This window comes from Megascapheus bottae, chromosome 15 (genome assembly GCF_031878675.1).
Source record: "Megascapheus bottae isolate mThoBot1 chromosome 15, mThoBot2.hap1, whole genome shotgun sequence".
Taxonomy (NCBI): domain Eukaryota; kingdom Metazoa; phylum Chordata; class Mammalia; order Rodentia; family Geomyidae; genus Megascapheus; species Megascapheus bottae.
Genome location: NC_143523.1, coordinates 21,653,518 through 21,677,986, shown reverse-complemented (window position 1 = coordinate 21,677,986; position 24,469 = coordinate 21,653,518). Strand labels below are relative to the sequence as shown.

The 24,469-nt window shown below is 52.6% G+C and overlaps 1 protein-coding gene across 3 annotated transcripts; it reads right to left on the bottom strand.

Annotated features, from left to right (window-relative positions):
- Nucleotides 1–13,069: 13,069 nt before the first annotated feature.
- Nucleotides 13,070–24,464, bottom strand: Poll (DNA polymerase lambda). 3 transcript variants are annotated; one of them, XM_090346041.1, is made up of 9 exons: nucleotides 24,417–24,464; nucleotides 23,478–23,621; nucleotides 21,730–22,024; nucleotides 21,149–21,311; nucleotides 20,493–20,810; nucleotides 18,616–18,789; nucleotides 17,630–17,758; nucleotides 14,582–14,750; nucleotides 13,070–13,770 (listed from the first exon to the last, which is right to left on the bottom strand). In XM_090346041.1, exons 2-9 carry the CDS (start codon nucleotides 23,593–23,595, stop codon nucleotides 13,409–13,411), a joined length of 1,728 nt encoding a protein of 575 aa, XP_090202167.1. In that variant the 5' UTR covers nucleotides 23,596–23,621; nucleotides 24,417–24,464; the 3' UTR covers nucleotides 13,070–13,408. The 3 variants fall into 3 exon arrangements, with proteins under 3 accessions (XP_090202167.1, XP_090202168.1, XP_090202169.1); XM_090346042.1 differs by lacking the exon at nucleotides 24,417–24,464 and adding an exon at nucleotides 24,104–24,366; XM_090346043.1 differs by lacking the exon at nucleotides 21,730–22,024 and having other exon boundaries at nucleotides 20,493–20,805.
- Between the last annotated feature and the right edge of the window lie 5 nt (nucleotides 24,465–24,469).

Genomic DNA, 24,469 nt, shown 5'->3' with positions numbered 1-24,469 from the left:
GCTGCTGCACAGATACAAGTAGCCCAGCTCTCCTTTGAATTATCAGGATCTCCAGCCAAGGCAAGGGCCTCCACTTCCACCTCACCTAGAACATCTTGGCCAGACCCAAGGCTACAGTGGCGTATAGTCTCATGAGTAATGAGTCCATCAATGACAGGTGGAGGATGAGTGTGGCGTTGGCTTGAATGTCCTGCTGAGAAGAACTTGCTGTTTGATGAGACACTGAAACAGTCCTCAGCAAGAGCTGATTCTACCGGGGTGCCCGGGGTGGCACAGAGCTGCCCTAACTGGATGCCCCTTGGATGGGTGTGGGCAGAGAGGGCCTCCAATGCCTGTAAGCACTTCGTTATCTCTAGGGGGGCTGGCCTTGGAGATAGCAGGGCTGGCTACAAAAGTGGGCTGGAGAGGGCAGGGAGGTGTACCTCTGGTTGCCAGTCCTGTGGCTCCCCAGGAGTCTGGAATATTCATGGAGCCTCTCTGCTCCCAGGGGTGGCCTCTAGACACCAGCTCTTCCCAAGCGCCCTCCAGTCCCTCCAAGACCTGCTCACCCCTCCCCAGGATGGTTGGGAGCCCTGGCTGGACGGATAAGCTGTACCTTGCGGTAAGTATGAACAGCATTACGTATGTATATTGGAGAGTAAATAACCCCAAAAAGCGCCTTGTAAATAGACTCCGAGTTTATCCTTTATTAATGAGGCACCGAGTGCCCCGCTGTTTTAGAGCAGCGAGACTTTCATAATATCAAAACCTAAATTACACTTGCGTCTCTCATCCCAGGGACGCTCATCTCTTGGCTGTTTGCAGAGTGAGTAAGCAGGAATCCCTCTGCCCGCCTGGGATTTGTTGGCACCTCTCTTCTGGCTGGAGCGAGAAGGTGCGAGGGTGGGGGTGCATGTACCCACATCCACACCCATGCATGTGCTTCCCTCAGTTCCCAGAGCCCCGAGACTGTGATCTCAGCGTCCAAAGAGTGAGAGTGCATGTGATTCTGGTCTTTGCGGGTCAAAGGCACCCTCAGGACAGGCGTGGAGATACCCAGTGGGACCCCAGACATGTGCAGATTCCATGATCACATGCTTCCCACCTCTCCTGAATTTTCCATGTGAAAAAATATGGGAACCTCCTTTTATTTATTTTTTATTCTTTTGTTGGTCCTGAGGCTTGAACTCTGGACCTGGGTGCTGTCCCTGAGCTTTTGTGCTCAGGGCTACAGCTCTACCACTTGAGGCACAGCTCCACTCCTAGAGATTAGAGTCTCATGGCCTTTCCTGCCAGGGCTGGCATGGAACCATAATCCCCAGATCTCAGCCTCCTGAGTAGCCACATGTGCCCACCTGTGTCCTCTCAACATGCAGACTCCCTCAGAGAGGGCCAATTTCCCTCTCTGGAACAGGACACTAGAATCTTCCATTCCCACAATGCACCAAGGCTCAGCTTGCACAGAGGATGAGAGCCCCTCTCACCCCAGCACGTGCCCCCAGCCCTCAATGCAGCAGGGCAAGTAGCCTGGGCCCCCTGGCCCTCCAGATTCCCAGGGGGCCAAAACCCTCGTCCCCACCCGCCCGCCGGCTGCTTGGGGAATGGGTGTGTGGCCAGGCCTGGCCAGCTAGGCAGGCAGGTGGGCAGGATTTACAGCTTGGCTGGCCAGGCTCCTGGTGCCCCGGTGGGCGTCATGTGGAATCTGTCCCATTATATGGACAGTTGAGTTTAATAGTCATTGTGTGCTACTCAGAGCCCAAGCAAACATCGCGGGGCGACACCCCCTCCACGCGAGCGGCCTGCTCCCCAGCCACGCGGCCCATCCGTACAGTAAATTAAAAATATGAATCACTTCTCCCCACTGCCTCCCCAAACGCTCATCTTGTCAGCCTCTATGTTGCCTTCATTTGTATTACCTTAATTTAATGTTAATTATGGTCTTCATTTACAAGGAACAAGCGAGCCCTGCTCTGCCAGGGGACCCTCCCCCCACCCCTCCTCCTCTGCCCAGGAGGGAAAGGCCAGGAGAAGGGGAAATTTGGGGGACTGAAGGATTGAGAAGAGTCAGGGGGAAGGTGTGAGATGAGATTTGGGCCATGGTGGCTAGTGGCCACTCTGGGTGAAGCTAAGAAAAAACCACTTCCCTCATACACCCTATGTCCAGCTGTTTATTCATTCAGCAGCTACTCATTGAACGCCTAATAGGTGCTAGGCAACCAAGGCCCAGAGTGATGGAGGAGGGGAGGAGTTCAGTTAATAAGGACCAAGGGCGTCCCCTCTGCCATCTTGAGGTGACTATGTGGGAAAGCAGCATTAGGAAGACATATAACCATGTCCCCGTGGCCACCACACCCACCAAAGGGCACAGGACATAGATAGAGCAGTTCTTTTACGTACTAGTGGCTTCATGCCCAGCTCTACCTTATACCCTTTCCAGATGGGAAGTTCTTTCTGGAGTCTTTCCTGCTGCAGATCAGCCTGAGTACCAGGTTGATTCCTGGGCTGTGCTGGCTGCCTTTGGCTGGCTCTGAGGAAGGCATTTCCAGAACCACTACCATCACCCCAGCAACCCCCTACTACGCCCCTGCCCTGCAGACTCCCCCCAAATCGTCTCCGTGTTGCCACTTAGGACACACAGCCCCGTTGGGGTGTGATAAGCGTTGGTGGCGGGTGTCACACGTGTGCACGCGGGAAGCTGGCAGAGAGCCACCTGCACACAAGCTGCCACGAGCCACGCCCCCCCTCCTGGCTGGGAATGAGGATCTGCAGCTGGGAAGATCTGCTTGACGGATCCGGCTGCTCCCCGCGCAGCTGCGCGCGCGCGCGTGTCCATCTCCGAGGGGCTCGGATCCGCGCACGAGGACACGTGTGTCCTTCCTCCCGCCCCAGGACCGGCGTGTCCCCTCCGGTCCCGCGGGCTCGCGCGTGCGTGCGTGCCGGCAGGAGCGCGCCAGGCAGGCGGAGTGCGCGCGCATCCCCCACTCCCCCGCTGTCAGCGCGCTGATGACATTGGCGCGGCGGAAAGTGATGACAAATGCCCGTTATCAGCGAACGAGGCCGATGACAAATGGGCGGGCGCCCGAGCAGCCCCATTACGCTGTAATAACAGAAGATGGATGGCCTGGCGGCCCCCCGCCCCCACCGCTACCCACCCCGCGCCGGGAACGGGAGGGAGCCCGGGCCACCGAGCGCCGCCACGGGGCCGAGACACCAAGCCAGGGAGCCCCGAGACCTCGTGGCTGCCCGCGGCAAAGGAACAAAGCGGCACCGCTCTCCACGGGGCACGGGGGAGCCCGGGAGTCCAGCCTGCCTGCGGCCAGGACACGCGGCGGTGCCCGCCCGCGGCCTGCACGCGCGCCAGCCCGCCCGCAGCTCTTGACCAGGCACAGGCCTGACCTCGCAGGACTGCGCCATTGGGTCCACATCCACCACCCAGACCCACGGCACACAGCCAGACAGGCGCGCCTGGGCCCCTCTGATCCATGCCCACGCTTCACAGAAACCACTCGGGAGCGAGGCCTGGTGATGCCAGCACTCGAGAGTCTGAGGCCCAGGTTAGCCTCAGACTAAAAACAGGTAAAACAAATAAAAAAGAAGGACACTGCCTCTGGTTTGGGCACATGTGTGCCCCAAACGTGATTGCAGTTGCATTCTTTTGGCACTGTGTACACACACAGGAGAGATGCTTGTACATGAACCCAAGCCACGCACAGTATTCTCTGTGCACAGGGATCATGGCGTCCTGTACACAGCCATGTGAGCAGATGAAAGGTGTCTGAGGCTCTTTCAACAAATACTGAGCCCTGTCCACCTGTGTGAGCCACGGGCAGAGGAATTACCAAGAGATGAAATTGTCCTCATCTACCATGCAACGTTCACCCGAATCACTATAAACGAAGGCAGGTTTGTGCTTCCACCCAAACACACAGCTTATGATGTGGAAAATCAGGCATTTTCCTGGAGGAGATAATCAAAGGAAGAGTGGATGTTCCCTTTCCCCACCTCTGGGGGGAACCCAGGGCTTGTAACTCTTGGCTGAATTTTTGGCTCAAGGTTGGCACTCTACCACTTGGGCCACACCTACACTTCCAGCTTTTTGATGATTCATTGGATATTAATCTGCGCCAATTGACTTTGAACCATGATCCTCAGATCTCAGCCCTCCTGTGTGGTTACAATTTCAGGTGTGAGCCATGGGTGCCTGGCTGGAAGAGTGGATTTTCTAGAGGAACTGAATTCTTAGCAAAAGATATGGAAACAAGGAAGTGCAGGGAGTGTTAGGAGGGGCCCAGAATCTGAGTGACAGAGAGCTCAGGCCAACGGTGTTGGATGAGTGTAGTGGGAAGGAGACTTTCCAGATTGTGAAAGTGCAGCAGATCCCAGCAAGAGACCCCAAGGAGTGGGCCAGCACAGCAGGGAGCACGGGATAAGAAAGTGAAGTGACATGGGCAATCCCACGGAGTCTTGCATTTCCAAGAACCTCATGCTTGGTTTAATGCTTTCTTGTCTTGCAATTACTCATATGTGTGTGTACGTACATACATTTACATACACACACCTATAGACAGACAGCAAGGGGCCCTGTATCTTTATTTTGCAAGGGATGCCACACCTGGAGCCATGGAAGATGAGGGCTTGGTTTCAGGGTTGGGTATGTGAGAGGCTGGAAGTGAAACGAAGGAGGGTGGTTGTGTGTGGAGACCTGGAGTTTCCGCTTCCTAAGCTGCTGTCTTGGAAACCCCTCTGCCAATGGTTCTGTCTATTCTGCAATGAGTTTAGACCCCTTGATGCATAGTGTACACCTGTCCTGTGTATTCTCTTTACTAGAATACAAGCTCCCTCATGTGGCTCATATTTATTGAATGGATATGTGAATTTGCATGCATCGGTGTGCACACACAAGTTCACATATGTCCATACACAGGCACCCCGTGTCTTCAACATGAAGGGTGTACACAGACCTCGATATCTTCCCCCATCCCATCACCTCCCTCAGCGGTTTCCGTGTCTGGGCTTCAGCAACTCAGCCACAGATGGGCCAAGGAGCTGGAAATGCATCACATTTCCAGGATGCTTCTGTGAACTCCAGTCAGGCATGGAGGGCTGCGTTCTCCCTAAGCTGTCAGATTGGGCCCACAGATGACTCAAGGGACCCCAGGAGGGGAGAAGGTGGCTCTGGTCCGCTCCAAATAGAACCGGAAGACACAGGAGTTAAGATGCTGGCCTGCCTCCCACAAACCACCAGCGAATGAAGGCCATGGGCAAATGAGGGAGCCCAGAGACCAAGAGGAGCCCTCAGACCGGGAAATGGGCCTGGAATGGGAGAGAACAAGAGGACGCCCTAGATGGCCAGGGGAGGAAGACAGGGCACTGGGTCACCTCACTTCCTCCCCCTCCCCCTCCCCCTCCCCCTCCCTCTTCTCCCTCCCCCTCCCCCTTCCCCTTCCCCCTCCCCCTCCTCCTTCTCCCTCCTCCTCCCCCCTCCCGCCATGGTGCTCTGCTTTTTGCCTGGCATGAATTGGAGCTGCCAACTTTGGCTTCCCAATATGTGACTCTCTCCTGTCTTCAGATCGAGGTGGTGCATTCGTTCTGAGAGCTCCCCCCCAACACCAATCTCCCTCCCTCTCAGGTGACCCCCTCTTCCACTCTCTAAGATGTTTTTGTCTCCCCCCCCACCTTTCAGCCATATTAACCATCACTTCTCAAACCTGTCAAGAGGCCTTGGGGACTCCAAGCAAGTGAACTGCAGTGAAAGGCACCAAGATTTAGAGGGGAGATGTCTGGGGGAAAGAGGTGGCCGGCTAATTAAGCCTCCTCCCCCTTCCCTTCCACTTCACTTTTCTATTGACTCGACATTAGTTATCCATCCAAGGTCGCCGGGCCTGGTCCAGCCATAAATCATGGCCACTGGGGAAGGGCCCCCGACAGAGCGACGAATCCCGGGATCCATCGCAAAGCCCAGCCCGGCTGAGGCGCCTGGGCCCCATGTCATCTCGGGAGGCTTCCTCCCGAAGGCTGCCTCCCTCCCTGCTTGTAGGCCTCCTCCCTGCCGTCGGTCCTCCTCCACTCTGCTCTCTGGCTCTCCCCATCACTCACTCCTCCATGAGGACAAGGTGGCCGGAAGCAGGCTGGGGTGGGACACCCATCCAGGGCTTCCAGGAACATGGATAGAACTCCCTCGGGGGAAACTGAGGCACGGAGTCCCAAGCGAAGGTGTATGGGGGAAAGAGGTCGCGCCCACTCGGCGCCCAAGGCCACCCACCAGGCTGGGATCCGCAGCCTCTGCTCGCCTGCCGGGTGTTGGGAAGGGTCCGCGCCGGGACAGAGAGGCCTGGGCGCTTCCACTGCCGCCCAGCTCCGGGAAGCGCGTGTCGGGCGTCCTCTCACGCCCGCCGAGGGCCGGGGGCTCCCCCACGCGCCCATGCACCCTCCGCTCAGAGGCCCCACCGCACCCCGCCAGCCCTCGGGCACGGTCCGGCCTCTTCGTCGGTCCTCGGGCGCCCTCTGCTGGCGGCGCCCGGGAAGCGCGCCTCAGGCCCGCCGCCCGCCCCAGTGCCCGACCTGTCCCCAGCCCCCCAAACCACCGGGCAGCTCCTCCCAGCCTCCCCGCCCTGGGGATTCCGAGCCTAGGCGTTCCTCACTCCCATCCTCGCTTTAACTCCGTAGGGTGAACAGAGTGAAGAGCATAAAGCCAGACGTGGGCACAGTGGAACCACAGTACTGTACTGTGGGAGCCAGGCCCTCCAGCCCAAATTCACTCAGCGTGGGGGGCGGTGGAGGCGTCCTGATTCCTCCTCCTCACTCACTTGTGAAGAAAGCCAGGCTGCCCAGCGCCCCACGACGGTTTGCCGGCGGAGAGGCGGGGCACAGCCTCTGATCCTCCCCCCTAAAACCGGGCCCTGAGCGTCCTGGGCTTTCTCCCCTTTGGGCAGCTTGAAAAGAAGGGGCAACCAATGGAGCCTACCGTGGGGTCTAGCTGGCAGGCAAAGAGGGATTCTTAACCAAAGGCCCAGAGTGCTAAGCCCAAGAGAGGGAGAATGTCTCCAGCTGAGCAATGCCATCCTACTGGTAACTCCCCGTGAGACACAGGCATGTGGGGAGAGGGGAGCTGTGAGGGCCGGGGTAGGGCATGTGGAAAGATGTATGAGTACTTACAGAGTCTGGACACACCTCCAACTAGGCCAAGGCTTAATTTTTTTCCCCCCAGTCCTTGAACTCAGGGCCTGGGCATTGTCCTTGAGCTGCTTTTGCTCAAGACTAGCCCCCTACCACTTAACCCACAGCACCACTTTTGGCCTTTTTTGTATATGTGGTACTGAGGAATCGAACTCAGGGCTTCATGCATGCTAGGCGAGCACTCCACCACCTTCCAAGCCCAGGGCTTAATTCTTAAAGGTTGTGCACCTCAACATACTAACTCCCTAAAATGGAGGTAGAGCGGTCAGGGAATCCCATTTCCGGGAATCAGACAATGCCAATTCAAAACTCCGGGTATGAGCCAGGCATAGGGGTACACATCTGTAATCCCAACTAGGGAGTCTGAAGCAGAAGGGTCCTGAGTTCGAAGCCAGCCTGAACTGGCCACATAGAACAAGATCTATTCTAAAATTCAAACACAGAAACTCAGGTTTCAGGGCTAGCACTGTGCCCATCGACATCAACATGGAGACCCCTCTGCCAACTCAGAAATTTAGCTTTCCTTGATTTAGGTCTGTGGGAGCGAGCTTGGGACAGAAAGCTCAGTTAGATCTGGACTATAGCCAATCCCACGGTGGAGTCTGAGAAATTTGCTGAAATCTTAGGAAAACCCAGCTGCATGCCTCAAGACACGTGAATGAATTTTTCTGGGCCTTACATTCCTCATGTGAAAAATGGGGATCCTGCAAATACCCAGAGGGGTTACATGATACAATTCATGTGTTGGGCTGAGTTACATGTAGCCTGGCTAGACTCAGCCTGCAATCCACACATAAGGCAGACACATGGCAGAGTAACTCAGGGCTCCTCACTGGAGGCTCCTCCCACAACCTGCAAAGTGTTCACTGTTCTTCTCCAACCTTCAAACAAGCTGGGCCCCCCTATGGGAATTGAAAGCATCCACCAGAATCCCATGAAAAAAGTCCTTTTGAAAACTCTGGCCTAAGATCCTTTCCCCTTGTTTACCCATTCCTACTGTCCTATCTTGTGGCTAGCAGGCTGAGCTCTCCAGGGCCCCACTGGCTGAAGTCAAGGTCCTGGCCAGCTGGGGCTTTTCTTTGGGGAAGAACCGCTACATGTTTATTCTTTCTTTTTCTTTTTCTTTTGGTCAGTCACGGGGTTTGAACTCAGCCTGGGTGCTGTCCCTGAGCTCTTCAGCTCAAGGATACCTACCCCTTGAGCCACAGCGCCACTTCCGGTTTTCTAGTGGTTAATTGGAGGTGAGAGTCTTCCGGTCTTTAGTGCCCGGGCTGGCTTTGAATCAAGATCCTCAGATCCCAGCTTCCTGAGTAGCTAGGATTACAGGCAAGAGCCACCACGCCTGGCCTACATGTTCCGACCAAATTCAGTTCATGGTGGTGGCAGGACTACAGTATCTGCTGCTTCCTTGAGGGCTGTCAGCTTTTAGGAGGGACTTTCTCTGGCTCTGTTTTGAATCTCTCTGCCCTTTTCCCAACTACAGAACATGCTCTGCTTTTAGTGTGGTTAGACTTAATGCCCCCAGATAATGTCCCTTTTGCCATGTAATGTGACATAACACAGGACTCACGCCTTCTGATCTATGTGAGGCTTTGGGCCAGTCACCCAGCCATCTTTGGCCCTCTGTTTCTTCACTTGTAAATGGGGAAAGGAGCGGGATGGAATAGGTGGGAATACCTTTCCCAGGATTCACACAACTATGCACCAGACGGTGGGGGTGGGTCCTACTGCCCAGAGAGGAGCAGCACTGTTTCCATGCTGACCTCTAAAGGGCTTTATGGAGGATGAGTAGAAGCTACACTCGGCATGCAGCCCAGCCGGCACGGGTGCCCAGCAGAAGAGGCTGTCCAGCTGGCTGGGCTGCAGAGGAGCACAGACGACTTCAGTCTGAGAGCACAGCTGCCTACGGGGCCTGCTTACCACAATGGACGTTCCTGCAGTCTGCACATGGCAAGTGGCCTGCGTCTGGCTGCTGAGGAGGCCTGGTGGCAAAGGGCAGGTCTGTGAGCCTGCAGAGTTCACTCACCTCCTAATTCAGCGGGCCTCCAGTGTCTTCTCCCCAGCCTACACTATCTACTCCCATTTCAGCCTCTGGGTCTCCACAATCTTCTTGCCCCTCCTACCCAGGTCTACATGAGCAGACCCTTCCTCTGAAAGTCCCCATCCATTCCTGAGCCCTCCCACCTTACCAAGATGGAGCAGAGTCCCATTTTTCTCCTAGGATCCTGCCTGTACTTCCCAGGGGCACACAAGCTGTGGGATGGTGGGCTCCCCACCCACCAGGCTGCCACGAAGGCTCAGAAGAGGGGCTGCAAGGAGACCCGCCCAACGCCAACCAAGCGCGGGAGCTGGGTAAGAGGTAGGGAAATGAATATTAATTTATCATGATTAGGCAAATCCGGCAGGGAGAGCCGATTCAGGCGGAGGAGGCTAAAAAGATGAATTTCAGCAATAAAATTAAATAAGGACGGACGGGCGGCCCCTCCTCCCTCCCGCTTTGCTGATCTCTCTCTTTCTTACAATTTATGAGGCCAATTATGAAGATGAGGTTGGAAGTTCCTGGAACTTCACTAAATGCAAACGGCGGTCCCTGCTGTTCCCATCAAATTAATTAACCGCGTGCTATTGATGGCCGCTCAAGGCTGACGCAGGCCGTCCGCCCCGCGGCCTCCTCCATGGACAGGAGAACCCAGAGCCCAGGGCCCAGCCAGGGTGCTGCCACCTTCCACAGTGCCCGGTCAACACCACGAGGGATCCTGTCCAGCCTTCAGGCTTACTCGTGACCTTCAGGACACAGGGGCTATGCCTTGGCGGGGCTGCCACCGTCATACTTGAGTAGGTGCAAACACTGGGGCAGGAGTGAAGATTAGGTAAGCAGACAATGACTGCACGGACACATACCCAGGGGCACCTAAAAACACACAGTGCTGCCAAGCTGAGGAGTGGGTGTGGGCAGTGTGGGCTGGGATGGCTAGCTACAGGCCTGCTTAAAGCCCTCTCCTCATCTCGGGGCCCAGGGACCTTCAGAAGCAGGGCTTCTCAGTGGCTTAAGAATTCTAGAATCTACTGCCTCATGCTCAGAGGAGCCCAGCCTAGGCTGGGGCAGTTTCCAAGTGTCTCCAGCTTCTTTGTGAGGTCCAGCTCTGAGATGCTGGGCGTGAGGTTGCAGTCCTTAGTGCTGGCAAGAGAAATCCCATTCATTCCCCACAGTTGGGGAAAAGCAAGACAAAAGGCCCGGGCTTTCCCAATCTTTGGAACTATGGGATGAGACATGGCTCGTCTGGCCCATGTTGCTATGCCCACTCTGGGTGCTGCTGGAAGGCCCCTGTCCCTGTGCCCTCTAGCTGCTCCCCATGAGCATGGCCCAGTCTGGTCCATCTTATTTCCCTCTCATAGCAAGGCATGGCCAAGGCCCACATCATCATCTCAGGCCCTGGATAAAGGCAAAACTTGGGCTGGGAAGGTGGCTTAGTGGTAGAGTGTTTGCCTAGCATGCATGAAGCCCTGGGTTCGATTCCTCAGTACCACATACACAGAAAAAGCCAGAAGTGGCGCTGTGGCTCAAGTGGGAGAGTGCCAGCCTTGAGAAAGCTCAAGGACAGTACCTAGGCCCTGAGTTCAAGCCCCAGAACTGGCAAAAAAAAAAAAAATAACACAAAGTGGTTAGGTCATACTTCTACTGGATAGAAACCACTTCTACTGGTTGACATATGGCTGCTGGCAAGGTGACATCCCTTCTGCAGGATCTAAAATAGAATCTAGAAGAATCGTTTTCACTAGCTTCTCTAGATTGCTGACATCCTAGGCTGGTGGCCTCCATTCTCCACTAAACCAGAACATCGCATCTTTCTTACCTTCCTGCCTTGGGCACATAGCTCTTAGTAGGGTCACAACGTTTCTATTCCTAAGAACTTTTTACTTGGGGCCCACAGGATCTTGCCATCTCAGAAAGTCTAATCTCATACCCCACTCTTAGCTGAGTAAGAATGCATCCACGGGCTCCAGGAATATGCTTATGGATCTCTTTGAGGGCCATTACTTTGCCCACTTCACGTGTGGTGTACTTGAGGCTGGAGGCAGATTTGTAGGGTCTCTCTCTCCCCTGTCAGAACCAGAGTGACTGCGAGGGAGGTCTGTGGGAAGCAGGGCTGCTAGACAGCACCAGCTTCATTGCAGGGCTCAGAAATTCACTCTTCTTTCTGGTAAGATGAGTGTTGGGCTGACCAGAGTCAGGCTCAGGTTCTCTGGAGAAGCTCGACACTCAACATCCACTGAGTCTAGATACCAAGAACTTCCCTTCTGCTCACACTACAGCCTTTCTCAAGACTGACTTGTCTACCCTTGTGGCTCTCCTGGCTCCCGGTAACACTGCGCCAGGACATCATCCCCCCTAACCACCCTCCCCCACTCCCCGCTCCTGGATGGTAGAGGACACACCCTCTCCAGCTCAGGATTTCTTGCCACCTATCAGGAAGTGGTCAGCAGACTGTATGGTTTGAGGGCACACTTCAAGTTCTGAGTCCTCTGGAACAAGGGGTTAAAGCATATGGGAGGGAGGTCAGTGTGGGATTAGACCCTTCATTTCAAAGATGTTAGCTCTGTATCACATCCCATGTTCTGGAAACTCGTGTGTGTAAGAAGTCATCCACGACACAGTCAATCAGCATTCCCAGCTTCCAGTTATGGAAGCCCAAGGGCGGCCCTAAGAGCTGTGGAGCCTAGGGAGTCGCCAGCAGCTGTCCTGTCCAACCCAGGCTGCCAGGGCCTCCCTGGGAACAGGCTGTGAGCGAGCTATGGAGTGGTGCTCCAGACCCACTGGCAGATGTCAGGGATCTAGGCTTGAGGTGGAGGCCCACACTCAGGCTTCTAGCTACACAGCCTAGGATGGCCTTGAACTTGTGATCTTCTGCTTCAGCTTCCTAATGGTGTGCCTCGACATACTCGACTTCAAGATCCCCATGGCACAGGACCTTGCCAGGATCCTCTCAGGCAGCCTCCTGCCTCTGCGATCTCAACTCTCCATCATCTCTTGCCGGAATTCCAGCCCCCTCCTACAGGGTTCCAGTTCAGAACTCCTGCTTGGCCTATGTACCTGGCTAGCTACTCCTAATTCCCAACATTCTTCTAAAATCAGTCCTTAACTGTCCCCAGAGGCTCTAACACCTTTTATAAGTAGAGGCCCTATCCCGCTACTCTATCAATCCTTCCTCTGCTCCTGGCAGCCTCCATGCTGGCTCCATCCCTATCAGTGATACACCTTTGTTCATGACTTAACAACTACCCAGGCTTGGGCAGGGCCCACAGGAGATGCTGACAAGTAGGTAGTGAAGCCCCTTATGCCCCACTCCTTTTTCCTCTTAACATCTAACTGCTCCAGAACTCATTCTGATTCAGAGGCTGCTGGCGAGGCTTGTCTCAAGGGCAGTTGGCGCAGCTCTTCTGGGCTCCACTGTCCACCTCTTATCTTTCAATTGTCTGGGCAGAGAAAGGCAGCAGAGCTACAAGAGCTCACAGACTCGGGGCAGGTTGGATATCAAATGCACTTTACTGGGCCCCTAGGGCTTCAGAAGCCTCATCAGGAGCCTGGGGCACCTTTCCCAGCTCCGCTGTCAGGAGGTGGGGTGGGATGGCTCATTCCTTTTGGAGGGTTGTAGATGATGCTGGCCTGCAGCTGGGCCCCTCTCCCCCAGCAGCCTCTACCCACTCGTAGCAACTAGATCTTTCTCAGGGCAGGAACAGGGATCTCAATGCCTCGCACAGGAAAGTGGCTTCACACCAGCCACCTGTTTCTCCTTACATGGGGCGGTGTGTGTGTGTGTGTGTGTGTGTGTGTGTGTGTGTGTGTGTGTGTGTCTGTGGAGCGCAGCAGCCTGTGTGTGTGTGTGTGTGTCTGTGGAGAGCAGCAGCCTGGGTGTGTGTGTGTGTGTGTGTCTGTGGAGAGCAGCAGCCTGTGTGTGTGTGTGTGTGTGTCTGTGTGTGTGTGTGTGTCTGTGTGTGTGTGTCTGTGGAGAGCAGCAGCCTGTGTGTGTGTGTGTGTGTGTGTGTGTCTGTGGAGAGCAGCAGCCTGTGTGTGTGTGTGTGTGTGTGTGTGTGTGTCTGTGGAGAGCAGCAGCCAGCAGACCCAGGGAACCAGGCATAGAGCCCTAGGCCTGGGCTCGCTGAGGCCAGGTGGTCGAGGTAGTGGGGTTCAGCTGAAGCTAAAGCCAAAGGGGTACAACGTGGTTCATTCAGCGAGGTGTCCCGCCATCCTGGGTCACCAGTCCCGCTCAGCCGGCTCTCTGTAGGGTAGGCCTAAGAGTCTGAAGACGTCCTTCTCGGTGGGCGTGGGCAGCACTTGGCCACATACCTTGGAGCCTTGTGTGTTCCGGACCACAGCCGCACTGAGGGCGTGCTCTGACAGGCTCATGCCCTTGGTCTTGGCCAGGGCCCTCATGGAGCGGTTGAAGTGGGCAGAGCCAGTAAAGTACAGCAGGGCGCAGGCGAACTCGCTGTGGGGCACGACAATGATGTCCAGTCGTCGGTGCCGCCGCCCCGGCCCTGGGAGACGGCACACGCCCAGGTACTTCTGCTGCTGGCCGTTTTCCTCGTGGCTCACCAAGTCATCTGTGAGGAACCCTGGCACAACACAGGGGACAGCTGGGCAGGCAAGGAGCCAGGCTCTGGATCACCTCGCCCTTTGTGTGTGGTTTTTTTGTTTGTTCTGTGTTTTTGTTTTTGTCAGTCGTGGAGCTTGAACGCTGGGCCTGGGTGTTGTCCCTAAGCTCTTCAGCTCAGGGATAGCACGCTACCATTTAGAACCACAGCACTACTTCCAGTTTTCTAATGGTTAATTGGAGATGAGAGTCTCACAGACTTTAGTGCTCAGGCTGGCTTTGAACTGCGATCCTCAGATCTCAGCCTCCTCACTAGCTAGGATTACAGACACTGCTCTAATTTTTTTTTTTCAGTCGTGGGGTTTGAACTCTGGGCCTGGGCACCATCCCTGGGCTCTTCAGCTCAAGGCTACTGCCCTACTCCTTGAGCCACAGCCCCACTTCCCATTTTCTAGTGAATAATTGAAGACAAGAGTCTCATGTCTTTTAGCTGGGCTGCCTTTGCACCACCATCCTCAGATCTCAGCCTCCTGAGATGCTAGGAATACAGGCATGAGCCACCGTGCCCGGCTGCTCACTCATTTTTGTGTCTGAACAGAGACTGGCCCCTCTGGGCCCTCCTAATCTGTTAGAGTGGTTAATAGTTTTGCCTATCTTTGCTAGTATCATAGGGATGAGACCTTCAGCCTGTAGGTGCTGTGAGGCTCCAATGTCATGTCCTTAAGGACTTGTCCCCTGGTCAAATGGAATTCTTGTCAAGTCATCCTTGCCTTCCTGTGGCTACCCCCCCACCCCGCCCCATCTACCTACACACCCAGTGATGGAGCGCATACCTTGCTGCCGAAGGCTGTCGAGGAGAGGGCTGAAGATGCCGTGGTGGGACCGGCCATCTGGGTGGGTGATGAGCACGTCCACATCACCACAGGTCCCTTTCCCCCGTCGGTATGAGCCACACGCCACACACAGCAGCCCAGAGTCGAAAGCCTGAGCTGAGAGCCGGACCTGGGCAAGGACAGGGATGAAGGGCTGTGGAATTGGAGCTCCCTTGGCAGTGCCTTCCCTGAGCGTGGCATCCTCACTCCATTACAAGACAATCTCCACACCTGCTGCCAGTTGAAAGGCCACCTCAGGGACCATGGCTCTCTCTCAGCCCCTCAGGACCAGCGAAACAGTAGCCTCTACTGCAGAGGCGAGAGGGAGGAGAGACTGATGACATGGGTTCTGCCTCAGTAGGAGGGCATCTGCCTTTGCATAGCTTTAAGAACACCTGGGACACTTTCTCTTGACCATACTCACACCTATACCCATGTGCCCAGGTCTGTGATATGCCACTAAAGGCAAGGGGCCAGATCCTGGCAGCTCCACTTATCTATGGATTTAGAGCTAAAGGCAGAGTATATGAGATGGGGCTTGAGGACTGAGCAGGTGGCTGGCAGCAAGCCTTGGGCCCAGGCCTGGAAGAAAATGGAGCACAGATATCTAACTGCATCTGTCAGAGAGTCAAGAAAGGAAGCAGAGGGGCAGATCTGAGCTCAGGCACATGCAGGAGCCGGAGACTGTCAGCACAGGGATTCTCCTTGTGAGGAGAAGTAAGCCCATTGGCTTGCACCCAGACACTGAGGCCTTTGGTATGCAGATATCTCCCCGCCTCCACCCCAGGACAACCCAATTTCTAGGGCCCTGGATACCCACTTCCAAGACACCTCAATTCCCCTGACAGGAAGAAGGCTCTGCTAATCCCTTCAAGCCCTTCTTGGGGCCTCCAAGAGAATAGGAGGAGGAGGTCCAGATGAGTAATCCCATCAAAATGCCTAAGGCATGCCTATGTGGGGGCATGAAGCGGGGTGGCAGGTGGAAGCTTCTGTTCTGGTGGCTGGAGGCTGGCCCAGGCATTCTCCGTGCCTGGAGACCGTGGCTGAGTGACGGTGTCATCACTAGCAAAGGGATGGACAAAGGGGCCTGGCTGTCCATGAAGCTCTGGTTTCGTAGTTTTACGACCTGAAACGGGGCTGGAGGCTGCTCCAGGTACACTGGGCACAGTCTCTAAGGTCCTCCCACTAAGGTCCTTCTTAGCCACAGTGAAAGAATCTTGCCAGAACCCTAGCCCTTAACCCTGATGCCAGCTGAACAAATGACACATCTAGGCCTGTATACCCGGACTCCCTCTACTGTAGACTTTATATAAACAATCTAACCCAGCTCTAACCCAAACCTTATCTTGGCCAGCTACAAATTTTCTTTTCCTTTTTCTTTTTCCTCCTCCTCCTCCTCCTCCTCCTCCTCTTCCTCCTCCTCCCCTTCTTCTGTTTATGTGCTACTAAGGAATCGAACCCCGGGCTTCATGCATGGTAGGCAAGCATTCCAATACTAAGCTACATTCCCAGCCCCGATTTTATTGTTTTGTACGTTTTTGGGTTTTTTTTTTTTTTTTTTTTGGTGTCAATCCTGGGGATGGAACTCAGGGTCTAGATGCTGTCCCTGAGCTCTTTTTTCTCAAAGTAGTAGTGTTCTACTAAAGTCACAGTTTCTCCACTTCCAACTATTTTGTTTTGTGGTTAAGTGGAGATAAGAGTCTCACAGACTTTGCTGCCTGGGCTGTCTTTGAGACACAATCCTTAGTTCATAGTCTCCGGAGTAACTAGAATTACAGCCACCAATGCCTAGCTTACAAATTTTATTCCTATTTTTGCAATGCTGGCATCAAATTCAGAACCTTGGATATGCTCAACAAGTACTCTATCACTAAGCTACATCCCCAGCCATTGACAACTACAAATCTTTTTGTTGGTGGTTGTAGGGCTTGAACTCAGGCCCTGGGTGCTTTCTCTGAGCTCTTTTTGCTCAAGGCCAGTGCTCTACCACTTTAAGCCACAGCTCCACTATGGTTTTCTTGTGGCTAAGTAGAGTCTGGCAGTTAATAAGAATCCCACAGGCTGAGTGCTGGCAGCTCATACCTGCAATCCTATCTACTTACGAGGCTGGGATCCTAGGATCACATATTCATCTGGGGCAAGGAACTCCGTGAGACTCCTATATCCAATTAACTACCAGAAAACCAGAAGTGGCACTGCAGCTTTAAGTAGTAGAGTGCTAGCCTTGAGCATAAAAGCTTAGGGACGGTGAGTTCAAGCCCCACACCACACACACACACACACACACCCATAGACTTTCCTGCCCAGGCTGGCTTTGAACTGCAATTCTCAGATCTGTCTCCGGAGTCACTAGGGTTATAGGCATGAGCTACCAGTGCCTGATGAGAATTACAAAATTTTTAACAGCAACCTATACAAAGCAAACCTCCTCCTAACAAAGGGTTAACCTTTACTCAATAGAAACTTCTTAAACCCTACAACTAATCCTATGGGCACGGTGCTCTTAGTCTAACAGCAACCTAACCTGACAAGCTGTGGGTGGGCTTTGCAAAGTCCATACAGCTGGAAAGATGCAGAACATGGCACATTTGTGTACTCTATAGGAAAGAGTGAACAGTTTTCATCAGGTTCTTAAAGAAGTCTATAAATCAAAAAGCATTACAAACCTCTGCCCTAACCTAAGCCTATTCAAATTTCTAGATCCAGGACTTGGGAAGCTGACTCCCCCTATTCTGGTCCAACTTTGCCCAGCCCTCCAGCTGTCTGACACTGAGACCTCCCATCCAGAGGGCCGGTGTTGAACCCTCCCACCCCCCTCAAGCGATCCAACCACCAGCCCACCTCTGAGCCTGCAGCTTCAGTTGCAACTTGTTCTTTCTCCAGCCTCTGGTGACCACAGCTTCCTCTGCCTGTGAGGCTAACCAGCTGAGGGACCAGGGATTCTTGGTTTTTATTCAGAACCTTATAGCAGGGCCTGGCTCTCCTCACTTCTCTGGGATACCTGCTTACCATCTGCTCAATCTCTGCAGCCTCCTCCCTGGGCATACGCTCCAGGAAGTCGTCATAATGCTTCAGGCCGATGGCTTGCTGGGCAGTCAGGGAGGCCAGGCTTCGGATGTCATCCAGAGTCCGGAAGCCCTGAAAAACAAAGCAGCCAGAGAGGAGGCTATGAGGGTCCAGGACGGATGAGGGAGCATAAATGTGCTAACACCAGGAGCATGTGTGCACAGACTCTGTAGAAAGTCAAGACATCTAAACTCAGAAAGGGGCCTAGGAAATGTAAGGTTATGAAAGATAGACCAAAATCTAGGAACACTGACTCCTGACTCTGGTCTATCAATAGACCTGACTTCTTCACTGTCATTAAGCTCATTATGTGATTCTGGGCTTTGCCAGGTTTGAGACCACTGCTAGGAAGACATATATTCCCAAGACCTGGGCTCTGATAGAAGTCACTTGCTGGTCTGTAGACAAATATACTTCTTGTTCCTAACTATTCTTCGTGTGTGTGTGTGTGTGTGTGTGTGTGTGTGTGTGTGTGTGTGTGTGTGTGTGTCTGGGGCTTAAACTCAGGTCCTGGGCACTGTCTCTTAGCTTTTTCACTCTCAAGTGTCCTACTGCTTGAGTCACAACTCCACTTCTGGCTTTTTCGTTGTTGTTAACTGGAGATAACAGTCTCACAGACTTTCTTGCTTGGGCTGGCTTTGAACCATAATCTCAGCCCCTTGAGTAGCTAGGATTACAAATGTAAACCAATAGTGCCAGCTTATTACTGACTATTCTTTATGGATATCAAGTCACAGAGCTATTCTAGGAGTTAAGAGAGGGGTCTATATATGAGCCCCAGAAAAAAGTACTCTTATTATAGTCTGGGTTCATTCTCATCAGAGTATAGGTAGAACAGTACTTAGGTCACCCCAGAACTCAGAGGAAGGAACTGTGAGAGCAGAGGCTCTGAGACACAACAAAGCTAAAACAGCAGCTGGACTAGGAACCTGTTGGTACCACATCTGGGCAGTCTTGGTCCCAGCTCCCCAGATGTTGGAGAAGAGCTCCAAGACAGGTACACTCTCGCTGATATGGTCCAGTTTCCGCAGGTGCCCACTTTCCAGGATCTCCACAATCTTCTCAGCCATGCGCTTGCCAACTCCAGGAATGCTGAAGGCCTCCTAAGGGAAGAGGCAGCCAAGGTGAGGAAGAAGAGTGAGAGGTTGGGAAGAGAAGGAAAGCCGACTCCTTCATCAAATGTCTGTCAAAAAGCCAGCCTAGCAACTGTGTGTCTGGGTAGAACCTCAGATATAGGTAGAGGGAAGTTCAGATAGAACACGTCAAGTAACCTGTCTTTTGATTCCTGGAGGGGCAGAAACCAACAATAAGAAGTAGGAAGTAGCCAGGACCTGGTGGCTCACCTCTGTAATCCTAGCTAAGAGCTAAGATTTGAGGACTGTGGTTTGAAGCTAGCCTGGCAGAAAAGTGCTCGAGACTCTTATCTCCAATTAACTATCAAAAAAAAAAAAAAATCCCAATTACAAGACCAACCAGAAGTGGAGCTGTGGCTCAAGTAGTAGAACACTAGCCTTGAGCACAAGAATCGCAGAGAGAGTGCCTGGACTCTGAGTTCAAGCCCTAGGACTGGAACCAAAAAAAAAGTAGGGAATAATGATGGTACTTCTCACTACCACCACCGTCCTCATTACTGTACCAGAGAAAACCAACATTTACTGTCAGTTTACTGTAAGTAGGTTCTGTGGAACAGGGGCCATGTTCATTCTATCCTCACGGCGCATGATTGGGACCTTATTGTTAATTCTTTTCTACTTATGGAGACACATGTTCAGAGATTAAGTAACTTGGGCTCCAGAGTCTAATTTATTTTCTTTCTTTTTTTTTTTCTTTTGCCAGTCCCGAGCCCTGAACTTAGAGCCTAAGCACTGTCTTTGGGCTTTCTCAAGGCTAGAACTCTCCACTTGAGCTACAGCCCCACTTCTGGCTTTTTCTATGTATGTGGTACCGAGGAATTGAACCCGGGTCTTCATGCATGTTAGGCAAGCACTCTACCACTAGGACAAACTTCTGGTCCCTAGAGTCTAAAATTTTTGAATTTTTTTTTTTTTTTTTGGCAGTACAGGGGTTTGAACTCAGGGTCTCAAACTTAATCAGTCTGCTAGGCTGGTACTCTTCCACTTGAGCCATGCCTCCAAACTTGCTTTGTGCTGGTAATTCTGCATACGGAATCCGTGGATTTTTCTGCTCAACTGTCCTCAAATCTTAATCCTTCAGATCTCTGCCTCCTGAGTATCTAAAAGCTAAGAATACAGATCTGAGCTATCCACCCTCAAATTTAAACTATACACACACACACACACACACACACGCGCGCGCACACACACACACACACACACACACACACACACACTCATGTTTATTTGTTTTTCAGTGACGAGGATGAAACCCAGAGTCTCATAGAAATCAGGCAAGAGTTCTCCTACTAAGCTATATCTCCAGCCCTTGGTTTTTGCAGACAGGGTTTCACTGGGTAGCTAAGGCTGGCTGGGAATTTATGATCTTCCTGCTTTGTCCTCCTGAGTGCTAGGATTACTGCTGTGTGGCACCACAGTAGGCTTTAAACTTTTCATTATGTAAAAAACTCAGAAATAGAAAGAACAGTATTATGGACCCCTAAGCTCTCGTCATCTAGCTTCAATTACCTAGATGTTGCTGATCTGCTTTCAACAGTCTCCCGTTTTGTTTCATGTGTGCAAATCCCAGTCATCATAAGATATTAACCACTAAATCTGATGCCCACTGGTGACTGGTACCTTCACTAGCCCCTAGCTGGTACACAGAAATGTCCCCCTTATTCCCAAAGTACCTGGTAGGAACTGACAGGCTTGTGGAAGCTCTTGAGGGCATTGATGGCCTTGGCATATCCCAGAGCCCTCCACTTGTCTCCCTGTACAGTGTAGGCTTTGGCCAGCACTTCTAGCTTCTCTGTGATGTGCAGGTTGTGGTTGGTTGCCTTCTGGCTGGAGGGCTGCGCACACACCCACTTGTCCAGGGATTCCAGGGCTGGGCCAGGGCCAGTATCTTCCTCAGGAGTGGTAGGGTAGTGTCCACTGATCAGGGCTTCCAGATCGGCGGCACTAACGTGTGGCCCTTCCCCGTCACTAGCTTCCTCATCTGAGCTGGGCTTGACATAGTGAAAGAAATAAGAGAAAAACTGTTTGTCTTTTGTGAGGACTCCAAAGTGTGTGTGTGAGTGGGGACTGTGTAAGGGGATTGGGCTTCTGCATTGGGCTTGGATCTTCTTAAGTATGGGGCCAGGTTCCTCGTGGCTTTTCCCAGGGCCTGGCCTTAGGATCCCTGGCGGTGGGAGGTGGACATGGCTTGGGAGTGATAAGTGTTGCCAAGAGCTAAATGGTTTCATAGTCAAGAGAACCCTCTGTGTCAAGGGCCTAGGATTTTCTGAATAACTGCTAGATCCTCCTTATTTCTCTTATCAAGTTTCCACATTGGGAGGCTCCTAACCTGGGTTTGGGTTCTTGAAGCTTCCTCTGCCTTTTGGGTAGGAGGGACAGCTCTGGTGGGAAGAGGGGGAGGAGAGAGGGCTGTCCTAGGCAGAACGTCATGGGTCCCAGGAGGAGGAGAAATGTCTTGGTCTGCTTTGCTGAGCTGTGGTTGATCCAAGAACCTAGGGGAATAACAGGAGGTTATTTCTAGGGGAATAACAGGAGACACCAGAAGTCTCACCCTATCTCTGATCCTAATCCTTCTCTCCTCTGAAACCTCACTTCCTAATGTGTCACATTTTAAAAAGTAAGAGCTCTTTTGAAGAAGAGACTCAAGATGCTACCAGAAAGGGAAGAACCGGGAGAGGGTGAGGAAAGAAGTAATACTGTCCCAAAAAGAAATGTTCTCTTTACCTGACTTAGGTAACTGTAACCCCTCTGTATATCGCTTTTATAAATAAATAAATATATATATATATATACACATACATACATACACAATACACACACACACACACACACACACACACACACACACACACATATTTTTTTAAGATGCTACCAGAAAACATTTTTGAGAAAAGACTGGGACCAGCCCACCTGTGGGGGATGAGGATGCTGAATCTAGCAGTGTCCACCAGCCTCTTCTCTTGCAGGCACAAGCTCAGCCAGGTTGACTTCACCAGCTGGACACCCGAGGGCAGCAGGGGTAATCTGAGTAGGCGCAGGGCCCGCTCACCATCCATGCCTTCATCCACCACAATGTGAGTGATCCCTGGGCTCTGGGCAGGACATATCTGACCACCATGCTGGACAATCTGCCTCTCAAAGAGTTCTGCCCGGGCTCGTCCAATGCCAGTGGGCAAAATATGGGCCCGTACAGAACTTAACCACACTGCAGAAGGATATCCAGATGCCCATTGTCATAACTGGTAAGTAGTCAAAAGAAACATTTTCCTGTCTTGCAGACGGGCTGACTATGGGAGATTTTACCACAAGTATAAAATGAATTAACTTATAGGCCATCACTTGAATGTTAGTAGTAAGGACTTTTTTTGTCTTTCTTTTATTTCAGGCCAGATCTGGGGCTTCAACTCTAGGCCTGGGTGCTATCCTTGAGCTTCTTTTGCTCAAGGCTAGCATTCTACCACTTGAGCCACAATTCTACTTTGGGCTTTCTGAGTAGTTTATTGGAGATAAGAGTTTCCTGTCCAGGCTGGCTTGAGCCATGATCCTCAGATCTCTGCCATCTGTGTAGCTGGGATTACAGGTGTGTGCCACTGATGCCTGGCAGGAATAAGGAATAAGGAATAAGGCCTGAACGCAGGTCCTTGGGTTTTCTCAAGGCTAGAGCTCTACCACTTGAGCCACAGCACCACTTCCAGCTTTTTCTGTGTATGTGGTACTGAGGAATTGAACCGGGGCTTTGTGCATGCTAGGCAAGCACTTTAGCACTAGGCCATGCTCCTGCTCCCGCTTCCTTTAGACTACAATTCAGAACCCCCTCCTTTTTTAAAATCATTTACTTTTCCACAAAACACACATTTCCTGCTCTCACTGTCTAGCAGATCTTCCTTCCCCTCCCTCCCAAACTCTCACCTCACAAAGCCTCTACAATTTATTTAGCAGTTTAGCTGTAAGACAACTGATAACAAGCTGGGTGCTGGTGGCTCATGCCTGTAATCCTGGCTACCCTGGAGGCTGAGATCTGAGGATAGCAGTTGAAAGCCAGCCTGGGCACAAAGTCTGTGAGACCCTTCAATTAACCACCAGAAAACTGGAAGTGGCGCTGAGGCCCAAGTGGTAGACCCTTGAGCTGGAGATTTCAGGGACACTGGCCAGGAGTTTGGCCTAGTGGTAGAGTGCTCACCTAGCATGCACTAAGACACAGGATCAGTTCCTCAACATGACATACATAGAAAAAGCCAGAAGTGGTGCTGTGGCTCAAGTGGTAGAGCTCTAGCCTTGAGAAAGCTCTGAGTTCAAGTCCCAGGACTGGTTAAAAAAAAAAAAGGGTTCAAGGACACTGCCCAGGCCCAGAGTTCAAGCCCCACAGTCGACAAAACAAAAACAAAAACCTACTCAGAAAAAAAGCCAGAAATAGTGTTGTGGTTCAAGTGCTAGAGCACTGACCTTGAGCAAAAGAAACTCAGGGACAGCACCCAGGGCCTGAGTTCAAGCCCCAGGACTGAAAGGAAAAAATAAAAATAAAAAGTAAGCACAAAGAGATCTGCAGGCCTTGGACAAGCAATGTGAGTTTCATTTCTGGATTGTGAACAGGAACAATTACAGACTGAACACTAGAAAGGTCAAAGGTTCATAACATCAGAGTTCTAAGGGCAGCCTACCTCCTGCTTCTTTTCCCTCTTCCTTCTTGGCAATCTTTGCAAGTTCTTTTGATGGTGAATGGGCCTGAATCTTCTTCTTTCGCTTGGGAAATGCTTTCAAAATGCCCCTGGGGTCCATCGAAGTATGGATGAATATTTGCCTTTCTGTTTAAGGGATGATCAAGACAGATGTCATGCAAAAATCCCAAAGTGAGGCCCCTGACCCTTCTGCCTATGTAGATACAGCCCCTGAGCAAAGCAGGCCAGTTCCGGGGGAGAGGTGGTGGTGGTGGCTGGAAACCCAATTAAACTAGTGGTTTACACGCAGCAACCTTTCAAAGCATACTTTGGCAAGTGAGGAAAAGGTTTGGTTGGGGATCCTTTTGAGGGACAGGAAACAGGACCATTCTTTTGGTGAGTTACTTAGAAGAATGTGTGGGGCTTCTGCTCTTGCTCTACTCCACTTTTAAGGTGCTTTGCCAGAAAGATGGCAAGCTAGGAAATGGAGCCACATTTACAACTACGTCCCTAAGAAAGGCTTCATCTCTCCAAAGGAGAGGAGACTGGATAGTACGGACACCGCAACCAATCTGGCAGAGGAAACCCGGGAAGGGGCGCCTTGGCGGGGCTGTGCGAGCGCCCTGCACCTGCTCTGCTCGTGGGCCTCTTGGCATGAGGTGCTGAGCCCTGCAGCTGCGAGGACGGGGCGCCGCCGCGGCAGGTGTGCGGCGACTCGGGAGTCTCAGCCTCCCAGCCGGGGTGAACACCCGGGCAGGTGTGGGGACACCCGCCCTCAGCGTGGGCCAAGGATTGCCAGCTGGGGACCGGAGTTAGGCTGCAGCCCTGAGAAAGCCCTCTCCACGCCAGGGCTCGTACCCCGGGAAGGGTCGGCAGGGTCAGCACCGGACCGGGTGGGTCAACCTAAAGCCGGAACCCGGCGGCGAGCGACAAACCACTTACCGAGGGGAAGTAGCCAATGAGAAGGGACGAAGCCCAAGGAGGGAACAGGCCAA

Excerpts from the sequence above, each read along its gene's own strand:
- Poll (XM_090346041.1), bottom strand. The coding sequence starts at position 23,595 with ATGGACCCCAGGGGCATTTTGAAAGCATTTCCCAAGCGAAAGAAGAAG. Across the intron at positions 22,025-23,477 it reads AGAGGGAAAAGAAGCAGGAG|TGTGGTTAAGTTCTGTACGG; the intron begins GTAGGCTGCCCT and ends ATCCTTCTGCAG. Across the intron at positions 13,771-14,581 it reads CGACAGCCTTCGGCAGCAAG|GGTTCCTCACAGATGACTTG; the intron begins GTATGCGCTCCA and ends GTGTTGTGCCAG.